The 27,906-nt window shown below is 41.1% G+C and overlaps 1 protein-coding gene across 3 annotated transcripts in view; it reads left to right on the forward strand.

Moving 5' to 3' along the window:
- The window catches only part of ABLIM1 (actin binding LIM protein 1), a 143,235-nt gene that overhangs the window by 80,466 nt on the left and 34,863 nt on the right, over positions 1-27,906 (forward strand). For 2 of the 3 annotated variants that reach the window (XM_059476828.1, XM_059476829.1), the window contains exons 7-10: positions 10,520-10,607; positions 15,339-15,397; positions 24,252-24,329; positions 26,413-26,568. In XM_059476828.1, coding sequence (XP_059332811.1) covers positions 10,520-10,607; positions 15,339-15,397; positions 24,252-24,329; positions 26,413-26,568 — 381 coding nt within the window. Of the gene's footprint in view, positions 1-10,519; positions 10,608-15,338; positions 15,398-17,700; positions 17,764-24,251; positions 24,330-26,412; positions 26,569-27,906 lie in introns of all 3 variants that reach the window. The other variant, XM_059476830.1, reaches the window with a different exon arrangement.

Below are 27,906 nucleotides of genomic sequence, written 5' to 3' on the forward strand. Positions count from 1 at the left end.
CTTTCCTATCAGTGAGAAGTTTTCAACTGACTAGAAGACTGGGGTAGAATTTACACCTATCTCCCATAAAAAATAATTGTTGGGAAGAATGCAGCAATAACATGTTTGAAACCTGAGAAGTGGAGAAGAGCCTGTTGGGGCAAGTCTGTGGCTGTCACCTGTTTGTAGGAGGCTCCATCCTGGTATTGTGCTCAGCATTCACTCCATGAGGACTCAGCCACCTCTCTCCTTTGTCTGCTTTGTCAGGTTGTTCTCCTGAGGGGGGAAAAAAAAAGTTTAGAAAAACAAATACTAACCCAAAAGATATGTTTGGAATTTCTAGGGACTTTGAAGTCCATAGCATTAACACCTGTTTTTACTGAGCAGGTGGTTTTACAGATGAAGAAATGGGAGTATTTTATGGATGATCAAATGTTTGAAATGACCACCTGAAGTACAAGATGGGTAGATTTTTATTATATGCTTATGCTCCATCAGAAGATGATACAGGTTTAAAAGCTCTTTGGATAGATATCTGGGATGTGTGACATTTATAAAAAGCCTTTCTCTTTTTAAGAGGGAGAATAGCACACAGTAAGAGATGCATCTTTTCACCACCAGCAATGCAGATCCTCTGGCATTTAAACTGTCTATGAAACTAGTTTGAGATTTTTTTGTGGTTTGCAGAGGTCAAGAAAATAACTCTTGTAAATCCTTTGAGTGTAAGTTAAAATATTAAGAAATTGACTCTTACATGTAGGATTTGGAGAGAGAGATTTGTTATGCATAAATATGGATTTGCTGTTGCTTAGAGTTTTCAGTTGCATCTTGGCTGGAAACTTTTTTCCAAGGAGTGATGAGAGTGAAAACTGAGGCAGTAAGAAACTTTAAGCAGATTTATCTCACCATCATGCTTGAACTGCTGCTGTTGAGGCAAAATCATGGAGATGCTGTAGTCAGTGGAAGATCAAATGGCAGCAAATGTTGTTAGATATCCCTTTCTGCTTTATCTCCATCAGCTCTTTCCTGCTTATCACTACAGTAATATGTGGGAATAGTTTTTCTGTGGTAAATAGAAATCTTGATTTTTATATGAAGTTGAAGTAAACAAGATAGGGAATAAAATCCCTACTGTGTCTTGGCTCCAACATGCATAGTCTGGATATTCCTGCCAGCAAGGATTCAAAAATGTACTTGTATAGTTTTGCAGCTGTAATTGGAAATCATGTATATCAGCAATTAGAAGACTGACAAATAGGAAAAAAAAGGACTTCTGCCAAAAAGAAAAGGCTGTGCTTCTAGCACAGTACATGTTGGTGGTCTGACATTTATTCAAAGTTACCCTTTTTGAAAAAGTCAACTATTTCTCTGCATTAACTATCCACTGGTTACCCTGATGTCGTTTCTTATTTCCATTTTAATTTTAGTGTAACATTAACAATCTGGCCAGAATTTCAAGACAAGGTTTCCTGAGGAATGTCTGGATGTAGTCAAATACAGGCTCATAACTGATATGAATGATTGTGGAGTGACTGGGAAGAAAAATATTAGAAGCAAATTTGTCCTTTCCCTAGGTTGTCATCTGTTGTTTGTTGTGACCTCTTGCTGTAAGAGATATCCAAAGGTAGTAGTTAGCATTGCAGTTAATCAAGGATAAAACCCCATTCTTCAGACTTTTTAAAGCATTATCAGATCAGACTGGTTGCAATAGGATCAGTTTCCTACAAGAGCAGGCTCTAGTCACTAACAGAAAAAAATATTCCCTGCTTAATTCCCACACAAGATGTTTCCCTGTCAGAACAATCCATCAGGCTCCATGGTACAAACTGCCATAAATTGCATGTTGCTTTGTTTCTTACAGGCTAATTTTGGTTCATATTCTCTGGTTGTTTTCTGTGGATGTACTGAGTCTGACCTCATGCATTACTCCCCTCCTTTGGCCCTTGCAGCTCTTGTTTCTCTGCTGTTTTTGGGACACTCCCTGTGAAGTGAATGCAGATATCAGAGTGGAGCCCAGGCTCTGCTGAATCACATGCCAAAGCTTGCATGGTTCCTGAATCAGCCTCCTGACAGACAGCTGGAAAGGCAGTTCTGTAGGAGATGAACAAGAAGATTTGCTACAGGTACTTGGGTCTATGGCTGTCCCAGGCTGGTTTTCTGAGAATTTCCCTCTGCCTGACTCTGCTGGAATCATTAATTTTGGTCCTGGGTGAGTTTAAACTCCCAAGCTCTCACTTTGTTCACCAGTTAGAGGTGGTTTGCACTTGTCCATTGAACAGTTTACCATTAATTTTTCCTGGAGCTGTTCTCCAGCCTTCCCCAGGGCACAGAGCACTGCCACAGTGCTGAGCTCTCAGGGTCAGCAACAATTTTGGGGCTGATGCAGAACCCCAGAACTTCTCCTGGCCTTGCACTGGAACTGTCTCAGTGAACTACAGGTCAGATAGCCAAAGCTGCCTTCTGGCTCCAAGGGATTTTGCTGTTCAGCCAAGACAGGTCTCAGTGAACTGATTTAACTCTCTTGGAAATTTTTCCAGTGTGACCTGTGCTCCCTAGGAGCTGCCTGATGCATTTGTAAAATCTTCTCTATGAAATGCCCACTGGAATGGATTTTAAGGTCAGAAGCACTGCTAAAGTCATCTTGCTTGACCTTCTCTTTTCAAAATCAGAGCTTTTCCCTAGAAACCAAATAAAAGCTTATCCTTTGGGAAATTACTCAGTCGTGAAAACTGCAGAACAATTGCAAGGCCAAAAATTTTCCTTCATGCTGCTTAAATTATCTTTGCTTTTTAGAAACTTCGCCTTGTTTTGAGGTTAAATTTGTCTAATTCCAGCTTTTTGATGCCACAGAGTTTTCAGTGGGATTGAAAAGCTCCTGCCCTTTCCTGGTATTCCATCCTTTCTCTGCTTTTAATCACCTGTCATTGTGATCTGGTCCCCTCTGAAGCCTTTATCTGAGTAACGATTTGACTCTGAGTGCTTCAGGACCACAGCTGAAGGCTCACCTTGTGCTGATGGTTTTGCACTGAATTCCCTTCTGCAAACCCACGTGGCCACACCCACCAGTGCTATACAATTTTTCTGCTTTTCCTTTATATTCTTTGTATACATTAAATGATCAAAAGAGCAGGTCCTGTCAGGTACTCTGTCACAGCCTTTCCTGGGAGATTAATGATGTTCCCCAACTACTCTGTCACTTGCTGTTGCCCAGACTGTGGCTCAGTCTCACAGGGCCTTGCCTTCTTGATTTGCAGGTATTTTCCATCAGTCTGTTAGAACACACTCGGTTTAGGTGGCTTAAACAAGCACTGCCTGTGAGTCACCAGCAGCTTTACCAGGGCAGGTTTTGTGTTCTTGCCTTGGCCAGTGGTACCTCATGCTGTGGGTTGAAGGAAGTGATCTCTGAGCTATCTGGCTCAGCAGAGCCTCCCCTGCTATCAGAACCATCTGTCTCAGCAATGCCTTGCTACATTTTCCTTAAGCCTCTTTGAGTTCAAATTATTCAGGTCTTGAATAATTTGTAAATCTTGGTTCGTTAAAAATGCTGTTTAAAAAAATCTTGCTCAATAATCAGTATCAAACAAGAAATTGGCATTGTCAAATACAGACCCTAAAGATACACATCCTGAATACTCCTGCCTTTTCTTTGTCATTTTTCATCATTTTTTATCTACAGCTCACAAGGGAATTTTGCCTGATCTGTTGGTTTTTTTCACAGCATACTGTAGTAAAGATTTTTCTTGTTTTAAACATAATGCTCCTAGTTATTTCTTTGGTAAATTTATCTTTCCAACTAGTTGTATTTATTTTTAATTTAATTACTTAGTTATTGCCTTGTTTTTTCTCTTTAGTTAATATTATCTCAGTTCTTGTGATTGGGACCTGCAGCAGAATGTCTTAAAAATTGTTTGGTGTTCCTTTTATGGTTACTTTAAGATCTAGGAATATGTATGTTCCTTCCAAATGCCAGATGCATAATTATATATACATATCTAACACTGCTCTCTGTTTCTGTTTGTCCATAATTCAATCAAGTCATCTTTGGAGATATATGCTAATTTTTGAAAATGCTGAAAAGATTTTATATTAGGATGAGGTCCAGTATTTGTTACTGGCTGTCAGTTGCAAAACTTTCTGATTTATGAAACAATAATAAATAATATATGTTGAATTTTTTTAAGATACAGAGGAGGTTTATTACTGACTTTCTAGCTAAATTTTAGGAGCTTGGAGTCAGCTGTATTTCTAATGACTGAGGAAGTTCTTTCCTATTCAAGTTGCTTTCATTTGGGAGCTGTTGTTGCAGCACTGCAAATGCAGCTGCAGTGGATGTGACCTGCCAATGCACAACATCAGGCTCTGGTATTTGAGGAGGGGGTTGAGGGACCTGCATGGGCAGAGTTAAAAGGAGAAGCAGGGTGGTGTCTCCCTCAATTCCCAAATTCCTGCTAACTCAGTGGCTCTGTCATCCCCTAATGAGAGAGAGCTCGAGGAGGATTTGGGGAGTGGGAGATGGCCGGTGTTGTGGACGATTGGATATTGTGTGTATGCAGCCCAAAACCCGTTCCCAGGGCCCCCTGCTGTCCCTGCACTTGTGCCACTGGGCTGGCACTCAGCACTGAACCAAGCCAAGGGCTCTGCTCCCAGCAGGCTGGAGATGGGGCTGGAATGGTTTCACACCCTGCTGCAGGCATGGGGCACTCAGTACAGCTCAGCACTCCTGTACTGCACTCCTGCAGTCAGCACAGGGGTTTTGCTGCCTGCTGGAGTCAAAATTACAGCTATTCCAGCACTAGGCTGTTTGGAAAGGCCTTGACACTATGGTGGAGCTACTGTAAAGTAAATCTGCTGGTTAATTCTAATTACAAATCCAATATGAATGTGGCTGGAAGCAGGTCCTTCAGTTTCAGAAGTATCTTTTCATGTCAAAAATCATGCTGGGCAAAATGAATGCAAGAGAAAAGAATATTTACTTATCTAATGCTTTGTAAAGCCTTAAGATTACAGAAGCTATAGAAAGCCCACACCTGTACTTATAAACTGGAGCTGTTCCAGCATTGTTGAGAAATAGAGAAAGGATTTGTGTCAGATACTTGCTGATGAGGAGTTCAGAACTAAAAGATAATATTTGCAAAAAATGGAGTTTAAAAGAAAATTAAATAGTGCTGGATTTTGCCTTCATATGCACCTAAAATAGGGGTAATGAAGGTAGTGAACTCAGAGATTTGTATTGTGGATATAAAATATTAGATAAAATGAAACGTAACAAAATATAAAATACAGTGCATATATTTCTTCTGGATTGCTTCTGATTTGACTACATATTCAGTTAGTGGGGTTAGGTTTCTGGTGCTTAAATCTGACATAAGATCCTAACAGAGATGATGCTGCAGTCCTGGCAGTAGGCAGTAAAGCTGTGTTTGCAGTTGCTTTGCTCCTTTGTACTGCCCACAAGATTCAAGCCAGCCACTTTGGCCTCCTGTGGGTGCATTTCTTAGTTTAGTTAAATTCCCTTCTCTCTACTGACCTGCTGTTAACTGTGCAGTTAACATGAATTCTCAGCTTTGGCCCTGTGTGTAGCAATAGGTGGGTTTGCCCTGTAAAGACAGAATGAGGAGCTCCATAAAGACCATAATTGACAGGTGAACATCTCACCTGTGTGTGCAGCTTGCTCAACTTTGGGTGTTGCAGGAAAGTGACAACTCAAGAAGAGCTGACAGTGCAATCACAAGCAACTTCTAGGATCCTACTAAACCAAGTGCAGGTGGTGTTCAGCTGCCACAAGGGCTGTTTCTTCATGCCAGCAGAGCAGTTTCACAGCTGGGGATTTAACCTGAGTGATTACTCACATCTCTGCTACAAGGCAAGCTGTATTCCATGCAGTGAATAATTGCACTGCTGTCAGCAGCAGCTGATGGGTATGACACTATTGTGTGTGGATGGAATTAACATTAATAAGTTACAAAGTTTATTACGGTCCATCCATTAAGGGATATAGCAGCACGACATTGTCAGTCACTGTTGGAATGCTGGGAAGTATTTTTTTGTACAAAATCAGACACTGGGCATGAATTAACAGTGCAAGTGCTCCTACCAGCAGGGCAGCTGGGGTTTTGTCTCCCCCAAGGCAGCCCAGCAGCCATTGGTGGGCTCAGAGGGTCTCCCATGTCCCTTCCATGCCTGTTGTCATTCAGATTTACAGTCACAGCCTCACGCTCCATTTCCCACTTTTCCCCAGCCCTGTCTGTTGCAGCTCCCCCAGCTTGGGAACTGCCAGTGTGAGCTCTGCTTCCTGCTGCTCCATCCTGCTGCAGGTTGAACAGAGGCAGAGGCTCTGCTGAGAGCTGCTTCTATTGAGATGTTGTGACAGAAGTGTAAACAACAGCTTTAGAAGGTCCAAATTTTAAAGATGCATATTAGACAAGGACTAATTAAAACAAAAAATCATTACACTTTCCTTCCATGGGAGTAATAAAGAAATTTATGGTAGATTCTGAAATCCTTTGGAAGCAAAGAAACTGCACTTCTATTTTTTTTTCTGAGCACAGATATTTGTAGTGACTTGCTCAACAGATAAGAGCCTGGGAAAAATGAGTGGACAGTTTGGGTCAGGATGTTATTAGAAGCAAATTTTGTTCTTCATGGTGTTTATGCTATTCCAGCCACTCGTGAGATCACAGAGGCCTGCAGAGAAGGAAACAATGGAATTTGATGTTACACTGAACATCAAACAGGGTTGAAGGTTCTGTGACCTCTGCAAGTAATTAAAATAAAGCTTCAGTGGAAAATGGTAGGCTACTGCCACAGTTCCTGTTTTACAATTCATGACATTCCTTAAGGGGTTTGAAAGATGAGTCTGAATTATTCTTTGTGCTGCTGCAAAGTCCTTAGGAGAGTTAAGAAATCAAGTCATTCTCCTCAGAGTCATGGCAGGAATAGATATTGGATAGGTTTGTCTCTCAAATGGGCCTATAATAACTGTTCATAAAAACTAAAAAAAAAAAAAAAAAAGGAAGAAAGGGAAGTGCGTTTACTCTCAGATTCTCAGATACTCTTTCAACTACATAATAGTTTTGGTAGTATTTAAAGAGAAAAGCAAAGCTTTCTACATGTTTAAAAGCTCTCTGTTAGTGACTGCTGAGTTATCTCTGAAAGGATAGTGAACGAGTGCAGCTGTGCAAATGTAACACAGCAAATATGCACTTAATTGTGTCCTTTGGCCAGCAGAACATGTCTGTTGGTAATTAGTTCTTCCTCTACCAGACCCACTGGCATGTGAGCTCTCCTAGTGTGATTCTTGTTATTGTTCTCTCTGGCTCTTGTTCACTGTTGTTCTGGAAGGAAGGACGGAGCTGAAGGCATGAGTAATAGGAAATCTTAAGCTCTCACGTTCACCAAAGAGGAAAACATTTATTTAATCAGCCTAGAGCTTTACAAGCACTCAGAGAATAAAAGTTAGTCTTGTGGGGAAGTGGGGGCAGAGGGGTTGGACTCAGAAAATACAGCCCTTGGCTTTTGAAGTGCTGTTAGCTCGGGGTTAGTGCTCAGTGCAGGGACTTTTTTTGGGACAGGTTGTGTCAGCTTGTCTGCAGGTGTATTTCCAGCTCCTGGGTTGGAATATTTTTTGCAATAGCCAGCACTGCTTTCCCTGACAGCCAGAAGTGACAGTACATTTTTGTCTTCAGGAGGTCCCCAAAGAAGCAGAGTTTATCAAGTGAAGGCAAATGAGCACTGTGCTTGTTGGAGCATCAGCAGGGTGACAGGGTTGTACAGGAGCTCACACGGTGGTGTTCAACTGGTGCTTCAAGTACCCCCAAACCCTTTATTTACCTTTTAGACTGGTAGAGGTGTCTCAGCTGGGTGCACACGGTGTGTAACCCAGTGCCTCTGTTCTGCCACCTCTCACTCAGGACAGCTGAGTGAGAAGACAGAGCCTTTAACCCTCTTTCATCTTGACTGAAGAATGTTTGGGGCAAATGTGCACTTCATCAGTGTTTTCTGGAGGATTGAGGTGCAAACCTTTTGATGCACAGCACAGTAGCATGAGATCCCAGAAAGTTGCACACTGAACACACTGAATGAGGGTTTAGTAGCCCTATTAGGGCAAAAGCAGATGTCTACAAAGTGTGAATATTTCATTGACTTGTAGATGCAAAAGTCTGTCCTAATATATTATAAATGACTGATTTTTAGCATCCATTTTCCCAGATGATCACAGCTAGTCAGGCATAGCAAGATGAGTCCTGAATTAGTTGAGATTCAGAATGTTCTCCAGCAAATACCTGCTGTAGGAAGGTAGAGCTGTAGAGTTTCTACACTCATGAGTTGTGGAAACATTACAGAGGCAGAAGACTCATGAAACTGTTTTGGAAGTGTTTAACAACAACCGCAGCTGCTCTGGTATGTCACTGCCCCAAAACCTCTCCAGTGCAGGGTGTGTTCTCACTTGGACTTGCAGGGCTGTGTTATCTGGGACGTGGTGTTCATTCATCATCACTCACACCAGGATAAAATTTAGCCAGTGTTTCAGTCTCAGGGAAAGACCTGATAAACTTGAAATTGATCCCTCTGGCAGTTGGGAAGAGGTAGGTGTACATGGTTTGAACATTATTCCCTAGACAGTAGCTTATCAGAAATTTCCCCAGGAAAATTAAACTTCAGAGAGGCCACAGGTCTACACACAATAATGTGATGAATTCTGGATTTCTTTATCTTATAAATTCCAGTCTTGAATGAAACTAGTTGGACACCTGAGAGGTTAAATAATTGCTAGGGAGAGTGAGAGATGAAGAAGGCAGCCAGTAATGAAAATGATAGGGAATGAGCATTAACTGTGTTTTCTCTCTCAGTTCAATATTAGCTTTGTTGCTGCAAGTCAAACATAATTTCTATGTTTTCTCCCTCATTAGCTTTTCTTCCTTGAGTGAGCAGATTTTGTAGTGACTTCTCATTTTCCCTTTTAATAGAGACCCTGTTTTGCCTGATAGCTCTAAATCTGCTTTACTAAGAACACCTAAATCCCATTACTCTGGTGGGTTTTGTCCCTAAAGTGCAAGAATCAACAGTAAATGCAGGATCTGATTAAGAGAAGCGCAGGATTTTTGCAGCTGAACAGTGAAATGTATAACTAAACTAACAGCACACTGAGTCCTCTTCTCTGGCCTTGTACTGCTGAAGTTCCTGGATGGGAGTTATTAAAATTGAATGGTGCAACTTTAGCTATAGAAGAGCTCGGTGGTAGAGCTGATTTTCTGGTAGCTGTCAGGTACTTTAATCCATGTACTTCATCATCTAATATACATATATATATATATATATGTATGTCTGTCTGTGTGTGTGTGTGTATGTATGTGTGTGTTTCAATAAAAAGCCTGTGTAATGAATGTCATATGTGAAGCAAAACTATGTTGTTATTCTCAATAGACAAAATGAAAGGTTGAATTTAGTAATGCAATGGTCTTAAGTACAATGAGGTAGGAGATGGTTTTGATGGCATTTTACAAGTCAGCTATAGAGTAAACAGTTATTTTGTCCTTATAGCATCTCAGTGGATGGGGAATAATTGTGAAAAAGGACTTGAGGTTAATTTGTTTGGAAAGCCAGATACAAATTCAAAGACTTTTAGAATTCTTTACTTGTCACTATGAGGGGTCATTTTCTATCATTAATAATTTTTCTATTTAAAAGCCTGATGTGGACACTTTGTGCTCAGTTTATGATGTGGGGAAGCTAATGTATTGATTGCTTTGGTCTCCTGAAGAGAAGAAATCGCATTAATATTTATGCCTTGATTTTTCCTGTCCTTATAGGCCTGAAATCTGATCAGCTTTACCTATTAATGGTATCAATGTGTTTAAGAGACTGAATGACTCAGTGGATTTGGATTTGGGTAACAGGATCTAGGGTATTTAGGACCTTTACAGCAGGAGTTCAAATTCAGCTCAGGCTGTCTGTGCTGGTGCAACTTCTGAAGTCAGGGATCTGGGAATTAAATTAATGGTCCCAGAAGTGGCTCCAGAGAGGTTTTTTTTACTATTACCCATGGCAGCAGTGTAGGGAAGGCGGCCAGGGAATGAAATGGCAGGTTGAAAACTCATTAATTGGCAAAATGAGGAGGCAGCAGGTTCACACAAATGAACTGCAGTGTGACATTCATTGCCTTGGACTGGTAGGTGATTTAAAAATATGTTTGTCAAATCCTGGAGAACACGTACCTTGTGATGTAGCTCCTAGCCAGGAGGACACTGATTGCTCTAATGGGAAGGTGTGAAGGGGAAGGGCTGTTCTGTGCTGCCTTTTCTCTTACAGACTTTTCCCCAAGCAGCCACTGCTGGCCTCTGCTGAGGACAGGGCAGACCTCAGGGCTGAAGCAGCATGGCACAGCTCACATCCTCAGTGCTATTGTCACATCATGAGGGCAGGCTTGTAGCAAAACAGGCGAACTAGAAGAAAAAGGGCAATGGTCAGCCAGAAAATGATGAGTGCTCAGAAAGCAGTGCAATGCATTTGTCCCTCATGTTCCCTTTTTGTTTTTGTTTAGGCAGGTGACAAGCATTATCATCCAAGCTGTGCACGATGCAGCAGATGCAACCAAATGTTCACAGAAGGGGAAGAAATGTATCTGCAAGGTAAGGATGTCTCCATTCCAAAAGAAGAAAATCAGATATTGTGATTTTTCTGTCACAGACCTCAGGAATTTATAAACCATCCGCATGTAGTATGTCCAAGGGGAACTATAGTCATCCTGTCCTCAGTAGTGTTCTCATATTTTTTCACTTGATACCCTTCTGCTCTATTAGGTGGCCATAACTGTGGCTTTGCAGGGACTCTGCACCCTTGCTGAGGCAGCCTGTGCTTGCTAAAAGATGAAATCTGTTAGGCCTCTGAATTTGACATCTCATGGATAGTTTAACCCCAGAATGGTGTGTGAGATACCAGAAAAAGTGAAGGGATTTCCCCTGATTTCTGCTGATCAGTTTCTGTGCTGTTCTGGACTCCACTCCAAACTGTAAAAGGCAAAGGAAAATCTTGCAGAAGCTGCAATGAATTTGCTTTGAACCATGTAGATCTCATTCCTCATGCACATTGACAGAGTCTCTCCTCCAGTTCTTAATTATATTTGCTACCCTTGCCTACTTCCCTTTTATCTGGTCTTTATTTTTATATCTTTCTATAGCCACCTCTTTCTTGTCTGTTTATTTTCATCTCTCCTTTATTGTTAAGAGTCTTGCACTCCCCGTTATTGCCAAGCTTGGTTTCTTTGTGATCATTTCACATAAAAAAGAATATTTTCTTTTCTTTGATGGAAAGGTATCCTTGTTCTGAATCCCACCTACTCTCTGAGAGGGTGGTATACTCACTATAAAGTTATTTTTATTGCTTGCTGTAGTATTACTGTTGGTAGAAGGATGTATAATACCCATTTATGTAAGCCAGAAATAAAAGTGAAAAGGGCAGATACATGTTGGGATTTTATATATTGCACTTAGGTTAGGAAACTTGATGTACTTGAAAAGTAGAAGAATAGTGAAAGAAATATGAAAGTGTTGTCACAGCCATTTCTTGAAATCCTGAGAAGTTCTTACTGGAGGAGTTCCAAAATAGGATAATATTGTTGAGGCATTCCTTTGAAGCTGACTTGTTTTATTTTGTAGTTTGTCCTTCCTCGCAGTCCTTCTCTCTCATCTCTCCCTGACCTCATACCTCAGTCATCTTATTCCAGCTGTGCCCAGAGCAGGATGTGAAATGGTGGAGCTGCTCTGTTGGCAGGAGCAAGGAGAGGCTGCAAGAGGGCTGGGTGGGAGCTGCTGCTTTCTGATGGCAAATTGGAAAAACTAACTTGAAAGCAGCACTTACAGCATCTGGCACATCTTAGTTTCCTCACATGATGGTGGGATAAAGTACAGGCAGAGTTCAAAATGAGCTTCAGATCATCCTGTGCTGTCATTAACTAATAACAACCATCTCCAGCTGGTGCCATTTGCAGCAGTCTAGCAGGGAGTGGGACTTTGGGTTAATTGGGCAGGTTTTGGTGCAAATCCTACAGATCAAAATAAGACAGAAGGTATCACTTTAAATTAAACTAGGCTGGAGTTTGTCCTGGACAAGTTCAGGTGGTAGGAAAGGGGAGAGGAGAGAAACCTGGCAGCAGCTTGATCTGCTGTTCTCTTCTCAGTGCACCTCTCTTTCTGTGGTTATGAATCAATGTTCCTGGTGCTCAGGGGAGGAGCACCTCAAAGTGCATTGCTTTATTGTTCACAGGATGTTTTCTGGCTAAATGCTGTAATTGCTGAGTGTGCTGCAGACTGTGCTGCCAAAGCTTTCCTTGCTGAATTCAGCCTGCTTGGAAGTGTGAGGACCTAAAAGCCTTTCCTGTGCAAAGCTCTCAGCTGAAATGCATATCCTGGCTCCATCCAAATCACTGCCCCCAGGGTGCAGAATAACAGCATTCCAAGCATTTCTCTGAAACAGAAATACAACACCACGACAATAAAGCTAGAACAAAAATCATGTTGTTGATAAAATACACAAAAATAGGTGGCTCCCATCTCACTTGTAATTGTTCTCTCCCTAGAATAGGAAAGCACTGTCTTGGTATTGCTTTGTATAATAGAGAGGCCTGGCAGGATTGTGGTAGGAACTTGTATTAGAAATGTTGGGAAACTGGCAAAAAGGGAACATGGACAAACAAGCTCTCTGTCTTGGGGCTTTCTATGTTAAGGATTGTTGGAATAATGCTGGCAGAAACACTCTGCTTGGCACTGCTCCAACACATGAAGCAGCACCAGAAACTTTCTCTTTCCCATCGACTTCCTAGTAATACATTCTTTTATGGGCTGCCCCACAAGGCTGTTGCTGAGCTAGAATTGCCCAGTATTTAGAGAGATGCTGGTGTTGAAATAATGGTATGTGCAAAGTTTAAAACTAAATAAATGAGCATGTTAGTTGGTGTTTGCCAGGTAAGCAAACAAACAAATGTTAAGAATGGAAATAATCACAGTTTGCTGTTTCCAGCAGTAAAAGAGAGGAGTGATGCAGCTTGGGAGTTTGCACCCTTGCAAGTATTTCAAAACAGTTTGGATAAATAGTATCTACAAAATGCAGGTGGCTCTGAGTTCAAGATCACAAAAAATGTGTACATTTAACTTTTTAATCCTACTCTGTCTGATTTGGGTTTTTGAATGTCACATCTTTCAAATCTCTTTATCATTTTGTGAAAGGAACTCTACAACCCTTAGCTAGGTTTCACCATGAAAATGACATCCAGGTTCCTGTATTTCTTGTTCACTTTCAGCATTCCCACAGGGTGTCCCTAAACTGTCCCAGTTTGTGATAAATACTGCCCAAAATGCAGTGACAGCTTTCTCATTGATGCTAGGGTAAGTTTAACAGAGAAGAATCTCAGAATTGTTAGGGTTGGGAAGACTCCTAAGATCATCAACTCCTGCCATGAATCTGACAGTGAGGTGTGGGGAATATGTGGGAATTTATGTTAAGAGCTCGCGCTTACTTTTATTGCTATCTATAAACCAGTTCTACAGAAGTTTATTGTTATTTGTTATGTATGCTCTACTGTTTAGAAAACTTTTTTACTGTATTTGCAATGCTATTAAAACTTCAGTTTGAAGCCTATTCTTTTTTAACCATTTCCTAAAAACCCTCTAACTTTATAAATTCCAGCATGAGGTACAGAGGAATGGGGATCATTTTTCTCAGGGCCATACAGGAAGGAAGTTCAGAGCTGGATTTGAGACTTGAACTAACATCTTCTGAGTCTTAGTTCATCCTTGAGCAATAGGTGTCATATTCAGAGGAGTATTACTCAGATCACTTCTTTTAACATGAACTTACAGCCTTGTAACCTGCACTCTCCTCCTCCTGCTGGCCAGGGCACAGCTCCCTCTGATCCTGCAGACTCTGCAGGGTCCTGGCTCTGAGGCTGCTTTTTGTTTACAGAGAAGGCTCTCGGTGCACTTCTCCCTGGTGTCTGATGGCTTCCCTCTGCCAAAGGCACAGTTTCTTCTTCCTCAGCTTAGACTCACAGCCAGACACCTCAGACCTTGCTCCAGAGTCACAGCATTCTCTCCTCTCCTCTCCTGGTGATGGCTGTGCTGTGCACTGCTGGGCAGTGAAACGATCCCTGCTGCTCTTTACTTCTGCACCAAGCCATGTTAGAAGAAAGTCTCCAGGGGCCCTGACACATCCTTCTCCTGTACTCTGAGGGTGGGGTTTCCTCTGGCAGCTTTTGAGCTAATAGTCACCAGCAGGAGACCTGGGCTTGGCTCTGTTTGGTTTCTCTGTGGGCAGAGGCAAGAGGTGATGTTCCCCCCTGCAGACAGTCAGGGCTTTGGGTTGGCTTTGACTGGAATGAAGGATGAATTTGGTCGCAGCTGCAGTCAGTGTTAAAAATCAGTGTTAGTCTCTTCTCTGTTTTATCTTGGCCAATGCCTTCAGCAGCTTTCCAGCAGTGACCACAGCTTACACTCTGTTTCAGAGGACAGCTGAAATTGGATGGAAATGCTTCTGGCCCCTGACATCACTCAGTCCTTGAGGACAGCAGGATATTCCTACTTTACAGCATAAGAAAGAATCTCATATTTTGGGAAACAAACAGCAGAGGACTTGACTTTTTTAGTAGGATATATAGCTGGAATATGCTGTGTGGAAGCCCCAATGCCACACACCAGGGCACAGGGTAGAAGTGCTGTGTGTGCCAAAGGCAGGTTTGGTGTGCTGGGATCCAGGGAGAGGCTCTCATGTGCAGCTGTGCACCACCTGTCGTCCTGGGCTCTCACCCACTGCCACTGGGTCACACACAGCCCTGGTTCTTGCACTGGCAATTTTTAAATTTTGCTTTTCCTTATGCATTTTGCATGAGGGAAGATGTGGTCTGAGTAGTACTTTGCAGTAATCAAGTATGATACCTATTTCTCAATGGACTTAGAATCAGTAATTCCTTTTTAAATGCAGGGCAGTACATAAGGGGAGAACAGATCAGGTAACTGTGGCCCAGTTCCTTTGCTCTTACCCTCCAGCCTGCCAGAGGAATCCTCTCTCTTTCAGTTCCTCCAGCTGGTGCTTGCTGACTGTTGCTGCTTGGGGCTGCTTGAGTTTTAATTAAGAATGTGTGTAAAGTGCTTTGACAGCCTCAGGACAAAGCTGCTGTAGGTACACCAAGGATTTGAATACTTTTTGTTTCCCTTGTATTTCCCATGAGCTAGACTTTAACATGAATTACTCTCATAGTTCATACAGATTCAGCATCTGATGCAATGAAGAGATTCTCTGTAATAACTAGCTTGCAGTGAGCAGAAGTCACCTGCTTTGCCCTGAATAAAGCTGTGTTTGTCCTCCCTCAGGTTCCACTGTCTGGCATCCCGACTGTAAGCAAACCACTAAGTCTGAGGAGAAACTCCGGGTAAGCTGAATTCATGGCTCACTGACACACCATGCCTTTTGCACACACAATAATTGAATGTTGTTTTTAAAAGAGTGACTTTTTCCATGTTTTTTTCGCATAGCTGTCACAACTCTGGCAGAATATACAGTGGAGGCACTTCAGAGGTATTGCTCTGATTTTTAGGCTTACCACCTTCACATACCTGTCTCAGTGCACTGCCTTAAAGTTTACTGACATACAGACGTGGCCAAGTATCTAAGACAACTTCATTTCATATCTCAATTGTTGTGAGAGAGACTCCTAAGGAGAAGATATGAACAGGGCAAATGCTATCATATATTTTAGTGGTTTTGCACATCTGTGTAATTGCTCTATAGTTCTCCCCTGTTCTGCGTGGTTATTTGCAGCATTTAGACAAGATGAACTCTTGTTTCTTTGCCATCCAAGTGAGCCTCAACCTAAAGTGGTCCTGATTTGAATGCCAAAAAGAGCCACAGTTACCCTTGGAGTTACATCAGCATATACAGACAAACTTTCTGGGTCAAATCCTCAGTGACAATAATGCTGCACTCTGATACATGCTAGAGCCTGGCTTTTTGTATGAACCAGGCAATTCTGACCCCTTATTCACTGATTCATCCTCTGGACAATTTTCTCTTTTTGATGTCTCAGTTGGTCCCTAGAATTTCGCTCATTTTCCAGGATATGAATATTAGAGACTGCATATGAATAAATTGTCTTTCAGATAAGGAAACTAAGAGATACTGGTATGGAGATACCTGTGGCATCCTGTGGGTTGTATTCTGTGTGGGTCTCATTCACAGGAAGCCACATCCTCTAGCATTTATTCCACTACACTGGTCTGTAAAGCATCCCCCACAGAGAAGTTGTTATGCTCATAGGTAATGTGCAGGTAAAATGCTGTTGAGCAGGGTTAGTGTGGGCAAAACCATAACTGGCCCTAGATGGGCATGTGGTCTAGAATGGCCAAACCTCAGTGCAGGTACCATCCAGCACTCACACATTGCCCTGTCCTGACATTTTGTAAGAGAATGGAAAATGATGCCAGACTGGATTTTCTTCCTCATTTAACAGTTTGAATGTAAGACAGTATTTTGGCCATGCTTAAGTGTCAGAATGCTTTTGCCTTGTAGTACTTGGTTGCAGTACAATGCCTCCCTTTCACTTGGACCCAGGAGTTTTATCAAAGCACTCCTGACTACACTGTGGCCCTTATTAGCCTTCTCCAGCTGACCTCATAAATCAGTTTGCTTGTTTCCATTCCCCATGGAAATGGCTGTAGTCCTCTTCAAGTATTTCCCTTTTTGTCAGTATTCTCCCCCCTCAGCTAATTTTAATTGAAGTGAGGGAAATAAATGGAATCACTCACCTGCAAGGCATTGCCTAAGTGAGGAAGAGGATGTGAAGCTGAAGAAGGCAGATTGAGGGAGCATCTGAGCAGTGTGACAGCAGAGCTGTCCTGCAGCACCCGGCTCCTGGAGAAGACCTTCATAGGTTTAATAGGTCCTTAAAAGGCATTGATGAATGCACCATACTGAAGCTGGCTGAGATGGGCCATTTTTAGCTTCTATGATACATCGTAGATTGTCTGCTCTGGTGCAAAGTCAGAACCTTATTTTAATATCAGCTGGAGTTCACTTTGATGGCTTTGACATGTGCTTCATCCTGTTGACCTAAATGAAGACAGTAGCAAACAGGTAGGTACAGAAACAAACAAAACTGGGAATACTATTTGCTATTTGAGCATGTCAGCACTAAAGTGGGATATGTACTTTGATTGAATTTTAGTTTTTTATTCAGAGTCAGGCCTAGATTTTCTGGCGGTTCTGCAAAAAGCCAGTGCTGTTGCCTATTTGCTCGCTGGGTTTCCTTTCCCTGTAGAACAAACCAAAACAAAAACCCTTTTATCACTGAAGTAACTTCAGAAGTTTTCAGCAAGTTCTGTTTTCTCTCAGTGACTGAATTGTGATATAAACTAATCAGCATTTGAGCTGGTCAAGATCTGAGAGGGAGTTCAGAAAAGCAATGGTTGCTTTAGATCTTTTCCCCATGGATATTTGTGGAAGTTTGAAAAGACAAAAGAAACAGAAAACAAAGCAACCATATGCATGTTACAAAAATATATAGTTTGGTGTTTATTTACAACTGTCTGGCTGTTACGATTCTGCACCGGTCAGTAAGTAACAGAAACTATAACACAAGCAGATGGTAAAAACTTGATTGAAAAAAAGAGCTTAACCACTGAACTGGGGAAACTGCTTTCCTTTTCACTCATTTTTCCCTTTTGTGTTCCATGACAGCATTCCTCATCTGAGTTCTTTTATCCAAAGAGTCTGGTTCTGCGCAGGCCACGCTCTGCAGAGGTTTGCTGTTGTGTTTTCATAGTGTTGATAATGATCTTCTTTACTGAGAAGATTCCTCATTACTGTCATTTGCTGTGCTTGCTACTACTCCTGCCACAGCTTTCCTGCTATCACTTGCCACCATGGGCACTGACGCTGCATTTTGCATCACTTGTTTCAGTGTTGCTTGTTAATTCTCACATTTTTTTATTTTGTTTAATGAAATGCTTACAATTAACTTTTTTATTTTAGATTCAGATGAGCTTTTGGGGTCTGTAGTATTGGTCTTCCAGTATTTCAGAGAGTTTTCCTTCTGAAACAAAAAATTAAGTGTACATATGAAGCAAATGAAAATGGTGAAAAATATCTGACTTTAAAGTGATGGTTAAAAAGAAATAGTTTTCCATGAACAATGACTTATGTTTTTAGGGGGAAAAAATCCATCAGTTAGGTTGCTTCCTTTTTTTTATATATATTGACCAACCCATGAATACTTTAGTTGAGAAAATGCTAATAAAACCCCAGGTTTGGATATATTCTGTGTGCTGCCTGAGAGCATTTGCCTCTCTAGTCTGGTGCATGTTCACATCTGAGTTGCAAGGTCCTTTCTGTGCTCCTGACTCTGGAGTAGCTGTCCACTTTCAGATTTTACTGAGTTTGCTTTGCACCTACAAACACAACCCAACTCCATTTCTTCTCCCTCAGAGCAGTGTTTATTTGTTGGTTGTGTCAGCTGTGGGCTGTGTGGCTGTGCTGGTGCAGGTGCACCTGAGGTGGTTTTCAGCTGGTGATGGAGTCAGAGCGCACTGGTGCAGGCTGGCAGCAGGCAGAGTCCATGCCCCTGGATTTCCTTGGTGTTGGTTTGTGCACCCCTCACATCTCTCATGGCAGAGTAGATGTAGTTGGACAGTGGAATTCAGTTCTGTGATTCAGTGGGGATTAATGCAAGCCCTTTGTCCTGCATCGTGGTTTAGTTACCTAACTACTATTGAACACCTCTCTCTCTGTTAGCTACAGATCTGTGTATCAAGAAAATGCAGCATAAAGATGTGTTATCAGTGCTCCTAAGGAGAGCAGTGTCTCTTCAGTCCTAGGCTTTATGGAATAAAATTTTGGAGTCTGAGAACAGAAAACTGTGGGACCATTTCACTCATCTTTTAGGCCAGTGTAGTGACTTCTTGCATTTGGCTTAGCGCACACAACTCTGAGTTTCTGGTGTTAAATCCAGGAGCCTCAGGATTAAAAACCCAAATCCTATTCAATGTATTAGAAAAATATGAAAGGCAAAATAGGAGCAGCCCATGTTAAAATAAAGGTGTGTTCTCCTTCTTGCTTTGTAGACTGTGTAGGATACAAATAACTTAGGGTCAGATGAATATCCTCTTGTGTAAATTTGGTCACTAATAAATGCTGTTTAGATTTACATGGTGATTTACAAGGCAGATTTTGGTTTCAAGTCTTTTTCTACAGAGTAGACAAAGTACAAAGGTACTGTCACTGTTGTTGCTATAAAAGTGGGCCAAAGGCTTGAATCTACGTGAAAATTATAGTTAGAAAATGGTAGGGTGAAATCCACTGAATTCTCTGAAAGCTTGTGTTGAATTCAGTATGTTCTGGACTTCCCACTTTATTTTCTTGTTCTTCCAACTTAACTTACTCTTGATGAAGGCTGAGTTTGCATGAATAGTATCGTAGAAGTTTGTTTGGTACCAACATACCTTCAGTGATTACATGCTGAAAATTCATTCTCCCTTCTGGCCTTTATGTCCAGAAAGGAAAGAAAAATTAGTCATAACCTATTAATATCTGTGTCTCTGTGAGTCTGAACTAAACCTGTTCACTAGTTTTGTCTTGATGCATATTTAGTGTAGAGAAATAAGGAATGCATGAATTTCAAGGAAACAGTCTTGTACAGAGAAGGGTACACTTAAACCGGCAGAGAGGCACAAAGAATGCTGTCATTGAGGGACTTTGTTGGTCTTGCACAGCCATTGAAAATTACAGAAATCCATAGGAAATCCATATTTTATGAGCCCTGGTTCCAAATCCTAATCAACTGTAAAGTCTTGAAATCGATAGAGCAGGTAGTCAGTGTAAAAAGTGTTGTACTGAGAAAGTCAAATCCCTTGCTGTTGCTAAGTCTACTCAGGACAAGAAATTCCATCCTAATCTTCTATTTATTTAAAATATGCTTCACTTAAAGTAGCTTCTGAGGTTTAGAGAATTTGCTTAAGCTATAATGTTAAATGTTATTAAGTGAAAACATATTCATTCTTCTGCAGCTATTATCACCGCCTTGCATAATGAACTCTATCAAAAAATTAAGGCAGGTACTGTAAATGGTGACGATGCCTTTGTAAAAGCATAGTGCATCCATTTGGCCAGATGTTCTTGGGATCAGTTTTGATCTGGTTGCCTGCACCTGTAAGTCTTTACAGAGCATGATGCTGAACATCTGTACTTGAGAATGCCAGAGCCACCACATTGTAGCAGCACCTGGATGATGTGAATGGCTCTAGTGGGGACTTTTTTTTTTAAGAAGTTATTTATTTAGATGATGTACTGTGCATGATGACATAAAAAACAGGGGTAAATGCAGATGAACATCTTAAGCTTTGTAGTCTAATAGTGAAATATCAAGTTAATCAGTTTGGGGCATCTGCATGGGTGATCTGATAATTGAGCACTCAACTCACGATGAACCTTAGAGGATGAGCATGGCAGTTGGTATTCTCTCCATCAATCTGCAAATGAAACTGGTAAAGAACTTTTGTGTTGAAGGTAAATGCATGGAATGAAGAACAAAAACATAAAAATTAGAAGTTTGTGATAAAGTGGGAAATACTGAGAAATCTTGCAAATACTTTAGATGCTTTGTGATCTGTTTTTTCTTTTGGCTCCTTTAATGACATGCATGAATTTTTCTTGACTTAATTTTTAAAATTTCTTTTTCATATACTTCATAGAATTTCTGTATTTGGTACAGACATCCTGTATTGGTATATTTACTACTGTTACATCCATTTGTGTGGAAGAGGAAAGGAAAAAAAGATGACTCTTGAACTCTCAGAAAATGTGGAGAAGCCATGTACCACCAGAAAAGAAAAAGAAGATTAGCTCTTCATAGAAATTTCCCTTAAATTTCTCTACACAAAGGTGGCTTTATAAAAGGCTGTATTTGAATCCTTCAAGGAAAAGAACAATCATATAAAAAATGTTTCCTATCTCTTTGTAGAAGAAGTAAGGCAGCTTAACTTGTCTTGTTGCTGGGAGTGTAGACCAAGTGTCACAGGGCTATTGTGATGGAAGTAAATACTTCTAAATTATTGCATCCATATTAAAGATTGTGTCCTTTTTCTTCACCTTTTTCTTTCAATAATGTATGAAAGAGATGCACTCGTGTTATCTCCAGATCTCCATTGTTAAAGGTTACATCAGGGCCAGCTCTATTCCTATTTTAGCTCTGCTCAGATCATCCTGGAGCTCCCCTCCAGGATGGAATTTACACCCCAGTGCAGTTACATCAATAGAGAACTTGACCTCCAGAGTGTCTCTTGCCACCTGTGTAACACACAGAGTCACAATGGTGTTACACAGGGTCAGGGATCAAAGTGTAACATTCAGTCTAATAAAAGCCACACCAGGTCACAGATTTTCCAACAGGAGCTTTTATGGGCCTCATAGGAGAGGAGCCAACCATAGCAACTAAAAGTGTGCCAGAGGAACAGCTTATATCAAGGAATCTTTGGTGTATGTTTGTTAAAGCAAGCAGCATAAATGTTTTTAAGTGCAGTGCAATTGTCTTTAGGGAAAAGTGCAAAGCTGTGAAGGATTCCAGACCATATGGGAAGAAGCAGGGTAGGAAAGAGCCATCTGTGATGGAAACAGCCTGTGTAACTCAAAATAAGAAATAGGGCAGAGTGAGGCAGAAAGGGTGAGAGTAGATGTACGAGTCCTTTTTCATGCACTGTCTTCAAGGGTATGTTTAGAAATAAGCCAGGAACAGGACTGGGAGCTGCTGGAGGAGCTCAGAGTTGCAGGTCTGCTTGGATTCAGCTCCTCAGGACAGGAGCAGAGTGTGCTCAGGCCGTGGCTGGCAGCAGGGTGTCCTGACCAGGCAGTGGGGAGCTTTGCAGTAGGCGGAAGGTAAAATTGATGTACACAGAAAGAATCACAGAAAATAGAAAACTGGTTTAAAGGGTGTCATTCCTGGCTCATGGCCTTGTTAATGGGATGGTGAAGAGGAACTTGGAACAGAAACACAGTGAGGAAATGAAGAACAGGTGCTACAACTTGCCAGTCCATCTGACAATTCCTCTTAACTCCAGGGTTAAGAGCACCTAAGAAATTATTACCAGGATATAGCTGAATCTACTTAAGATGTCTAACTTTATTAAGTAAATTCACTGAAGTGATAAATGCAAGTGAATTTTCCTTAAACAAAAAGGTTTTCAGCAGTGATACTAAGAGATGGAACTAAGGAGCTGGAGTGAGGACTGAGAATTTCTTGTTTTTGAGGTGATTATAAAAGATCCAAAGGGCCTGCCAAATGGGAATAAGCCATAACTGCCTCTAACACTTGTTTTCCTACAACAGGGAAAACTGAGCAGACAAAACTCTCAAAGTATGTCTGCCAAAAGCCAAAGGTAACAGAGACACCCCTAAAAGTACCTCAAGTACTTAATACTGTTCCCCGTGTTGTAATGAAAACAATTGTTTTCCATAGTAACTGCAGCAGCTCAACATGTTACATGTGTTCCACTCAAACAGAGTGAAATGGAAGAATGGAAGGGGGAATAAAGTGTTTCTCAACAGCAGCCAGATTTTCCAGCTCAATTCTTGTAACATTTCCATGAAACAAGTGCTTGTTGTTGGGTTTATTGCTTTGAGAGGAGCTTAAGGGCAGATGAGAAAATTCTGTTCCCTTTTGAGATGTAGGAATTTGCAGCCTCAGAGAGAAAAGAAAAGAAACGTGTAAAGGTCCAGCTGAGAAAGTGTTCTCAAACATGCTCTGGAGAGGACTTTGTCAGTCCACAGCTACATCTGCTCTCTGTTTGATCTGAATCTTACATTTTTTTGTGGAACATATTCAAAGACTTTTGTTTCTCTAACTCTCCCAGAATGTGGTGACTTAATTTTCAGAAGTGAAGTCAGAGAAAGCCTGCTGTATAATCCATGACCAGTCTTCAGCACTTTATATACAGATGGTTCCAATAGCTTCTCTCGCTTTGAAATTAAAAGTAGAAAGTCTCTGGGGTCAGTTGAAGGCTCCTTCAGGAAATGTATGCTGAGAAGTAAGATAGGTCCAGTAGCCTTTTTGTGTTCATCCAATATTTCCTATGAAACAACGAGCCAGGCTGTCAAGCCTTGTTTCTCTTCAGTTGTGCCTGAAGGTCCCTTAGTCCAGGGGGCGTAATGTCACAAGCTGATGAGATAAGGACTGTTTTCCAGGATTTAATTTAAAGTGACTTTAAGGTATCCCACTGCACTGGTGTCATCAGAGTCTTGTGCTGACACAAAGTTTTTTGATGGGATTTGGTTCTTTGCAGTCAGTTAGGGAGCAAAAAATTGTTGATGGTTTCTCGGTTGCAGTTGGGATGTTGTTGACTTGACTACCTTTGTGTATGTGCTGTGTGCCAAGTTTAGCAATAATCATCACAGTAACCAGGGAGACTTTTGATCAAATAGAATACTTTGCAAATGCATCAGGTTTTCAGGATCCCCACAGGTCATCAGTTGTTTCCTCTCCTCTCACAGAACTTCCCCCAGGGCATCAGTGTCTGTTTAGTCCTGAAAAATTGTTGGAAAATCTACTAAATATAGCAGCACTGGCTCTGTAGGGATGAGAGTGTTCTCATGAGTTTCAGTTTTCAGGACATTGTCATTAAACATGACTTTTGCAGTATGGGGAATCATGACACTGCAACCAACATTTGACTTCCCTGCTGCAGCTTGGTTGTGCTGCAGATGTAGGGAACAGCTCCAAGCCAAGGATTTCAGGTCCTTTTACTTAGGAAGGCTGAATTCAGTTCTGCTGATGTCATTCCTAATGGAAGTCCAGGGATTGAACAGCTGGAAGGAGATTACACATGTGCTGTGCCCCTCACAACAGTTTTGTCTGCTGGACTGCTGATCCCTACAGTGGTTTGTGAACTAACCTGTTGCTAAAATGACCAGCAGGACTGTCCTGGATGGTTCTTTGTATGGCTCCTACAGTGTCTCTGCAGGTGTTTTTTGATTTTGTTCATTATTGTTGTCAGTCTAGTCTTTTACACTGTATGATTTAGAAAACCTCTTCCCCTCTCACACCACTCCTTCCCCTACCCAAAAAAATTAAAACCAAACCCCACTTGCCTCACAAGATTGTGGAATTTGCCAGAATGCTTGCATTTGTGTTGACATTTTTTCTTAAATTCAGTTATTTCCAAGATATATGCAGATTTCTTCACTTAAAGTTGCCAACATTATTGGCTTCAGATTGCTCTCAAAAGTTCCCTTTTGTTTTTCAGCCTACAAGAACATCATCAGAAAGCATTTATTCCAGACCAGGTTCCAGTATACCTGGCTCTCCAGGCCACACTATCTATGTAAGTATTCCTGCTGATGAATAAGCTGCTGAGCCTTTGCTTGCACATGAGCTATTCATGCTGAAATAAATCACTTTTATATTGATGCTTTATTTTAGTGCTTAAATTGTTAAAAACCTTCACCATGTAGCCTTTATAGCTGCAGGGTTTCAAGAGCAGGGTAGGCCTTTTCCAGGTCACATTTCTCTTGGAAAGGTACAGTAAATCTTTGGATGTCACTTCGTGTTGTGAAGAGGGATAGAGGGCAGAGGGATCATTTGGCTTTGTAAGGATTTTGTGAGGAGATCTGTGCACTTTGATACACAATTTTTGAGAGGTCTGCTCTTGCACTCGGGAAATGTGGGGAGCAGGGTCAGCTACACTGAAAGAAACCAATCTGATCCAACACCTTCCAGGTCAGAAATCAGATTTTTCAGTTGTGAAAGGAAAGGTGGTTTTAATTTAGGAAAAAAAATGTTACTAAGCATAATGCTAAATCACTGTTTTATCAATTACCTTGAGATTATAAAGATGAAAATGTAGGGTAAAACTCAGAAATTAGGCAGCAACATTTATAATAATGCAGGAAAAAAGGTCCAAAATTAAAAATCTCACGTCCTGAGTTAAACTCTAGTTCTATGCATTTCAACAACCACAAAAATAAGCTGATATATGAAAAGTGTTTACACTGCATATATCAAAAGACAAAGCATGTCCTGGAGAACTGCCATTATGTGGGTAATATCAACTTCATAATCTGTTGCTTATGAAAATAAATTGTTGCCCAAAATCACTGTCTGTGGAGCAACATGGCAGCCTAGATCAAGGTCTACAAAAATATCTGTAATAATTTATATTGGATTAAGAGTATCCACACATATTTGCACCTCATTAACAAACTGGTAAAAGTATTACAGAAATAACATATATTGATATACCTAAATATTTTAAGGATTAAAATCGTTTAAGGTAATTTTTAATATCTGGTAATTAAAAGCTAAACAGGTTTGACTCTGTTTGTAGAGAGTGAATGTCCCAAATATTTCAAACCTTGCTTCTCTAGCAAGAAAGGTTTTGTTTCTAGTTTAAGGCATTTCTTAAGAACTGCCAAGACCAGTGGTTGTTAAAGAGCTTGTGAAATGCATATTAATCTGAAATTACTAGGTGCTAGGACTGAGAAAGAGCAGAAGTCAATGTGAGTTTCCTTATGCAGTCTGCTGTGAATAAAGTATCTTTTAGAAGTGTTGAAAAACAATTTGAATATCCTCTTTCAGTTTTAGTCATAAATGTATTTCTGTAAGGTAAATAAACATGTATGAGGATTTATTTAAAGTCTTTCTGTAAGTAAAGAAAAATATTAGTTATCTAAACGAAATGTAAGGCCTCTTTCTGTCTCCCTCCAATGGGTGCAGCTGACTTGGGAATTTATTTCCTACTTCTACTTTTTTAACTAGTCAAGATCTCCTTGCAATCTTAGTGGACAAAAAAATAGTCCATGCTTGCACTATGTAGTTGGTAGTTGGTTTAGTCAGAAGCTTGGGCATAGGATGAGTGATGAATGCTATGTAATTATTTTATCTGGTGGTTTGGATACCCAGTCCTGACAGTCCTCCTTGTCTTTTTATTTCCTTCTAATAAGTTCTGTTTCCTCTTGTGTGCACAGTTATAAATTGAGTATCTGTCTGTGGTCTTCAGCATGAAATCCTTTTGTAATCTCTGTAATCTGCAAACTAAATTGATGTTATCACCCATTTTGCATATGGGAAAACAAGAGCAGAAAGGTGAAAATACTTGCCTGAGGCCACAAAATGAGTCATTGGCAGAGCTGAAGTTTCCAGCTCACTACTGGGGATAAAAAAACTTTTGTAACTAGATCTATATATGCCATGTTCTTTCTTCCCTAAGAGGAGAGAAAACACTGTGAGCTGCTGCAGAGGAGGCCCGCTGGAGAAGAACAAGAAGCATTCACTCCAGACGTAGGGTGCCAAAAAGGGGTTTCCATAGCAACAGTGTGACAAGAAATACACAAAATCATGAATTGTGTAAAACAGAAATTGCCAGTGCATTTGTGTAAGTTAATTTATCTTCTGTCTTTGACCTTTAGGCAAAAGTAGACAATGAAATCCTTGATTACAAGGATTTAGCAGCCATTCCCAAAGTCAAGGCCATTTATGACATTGAACGTCCAGACCTAATTACTTATGAGCCATTCTACACCTCCGCCTACGAGGACAGACAGGAGAGACAGAGTCTTGGAGAGGTAATGACCCATTACCAGCACCTCATTCTGCTGTGCACTGCATCCAGAGCCTGCTTTGCTTCCCATGGGCACTGCTGGAGGTGGCTGCTGCTGCTGCTCACACTGCTTTGTGTCTGTCTCATCTGGGGTATGGGGTGCTGCCTCATGTGTGGGGCTGCAGGGTCAGACACCTACATCAGCACAGGGGGCAGCTCTGCAGGCTGTCCCTGTGTGCCTCCTCATGACTCCCATGGATAACGAATCTTTGGGAATGGCAAGGCACGTGGGGCAAAAGCCAGTGTGCTGTTCTGCCTCCTCATAGCTCCCATGGATATCTAATCTTTGGGAATGGCAAGGCACGTGGGGCAGAAGCCAATGTGCTGTTGTTCTGTGGAGCACCAATATTCACAGGAGGATAGGAGGAATACCGTGATATTCCATGGAGTAGGAGCAGCAGGATACTTATCTCACAGAAATATAAATCACCAGAGCACTTTGCCAGACATACTGGATAAAATTGTGTCAGTATGAAGTTCTCTTCCACCTGGGAAAGCAGTTTGTGTTACACAAATACCTGCCTCACATTTTAACCTGCTGTCATTTAGTAAGGGTTCTTCTATCATGCAGCAATAAGAAAACGCTGTCATTTATTCTTCTAAACTTGTGTGTTAAGGTGTCTTTCAGATTGGTGGTCCCCAGTTTTCTCAGGTGAATTTTCATGGCTGCAATTACTATTAACATGATTCCAGTGCAGTCTGTGGAGCAGGCTTTGTTGTGTAATACCATCTGTCTGTGAATCAGACTTCCTGAATGCAAATCTAAATGGACGTGAAAAGGGATTTACTGCTGCAATCTCAGTGACCTGACTGTAACTGAATTGAGTATGAAGATAAGTTGAAGAAAGAATTTCAGTAAATCATTCAGGCACCAGTGGTCTGCAGATCGCCAGCTCAGTGTGACTAATAATCTGTTTCCTTATCAGTGTTCTGCCCACCAGCAGGTCAGAACTACATCAGTTTTTCTACTTTGTTATTAAAGTTTTATAGAGATAGTTTTTTAAATCATGAATTGGAAATTCAGCTCAGGAATAAAATAAGAGATTAACAGGTCAGAACATTACAGAATTTCTCCCCTCCAATTTATATTGGTAGTGAATCCAGCTGGCATCTGGTTCAAAACCACTTTGAGAAGCATTGGTGACCTCTGTCCAGTTCCAACAGGCCTGACCCGTTCCACAAAACCTGCTACAAACACATGTCTCTTGTTAGTCACACAGGGGGAACTAATCTCACAGAGAAGGTGAACTACATGTTAATCCTTAAAGGGGAGCTTCTTACTGACAAAGCAGTATGTTGGAAG

This window comes from Ammospiza nelsoni, chromosome 8 (genome assembly GCF_027579445.1).
Source record: "Ammospiza nelsoni isolate bAmmNel1 chromosome 8, bAmmNel1.pri, whole genome shotgun sequence".
Taxonomy (NCBI): domain Eukaryota; kingdom Metazoa; phylum Chordata; class Aves; order Passeriformes; family Passerellidae; genus Ammospiza; species Ammospiza nelsoni.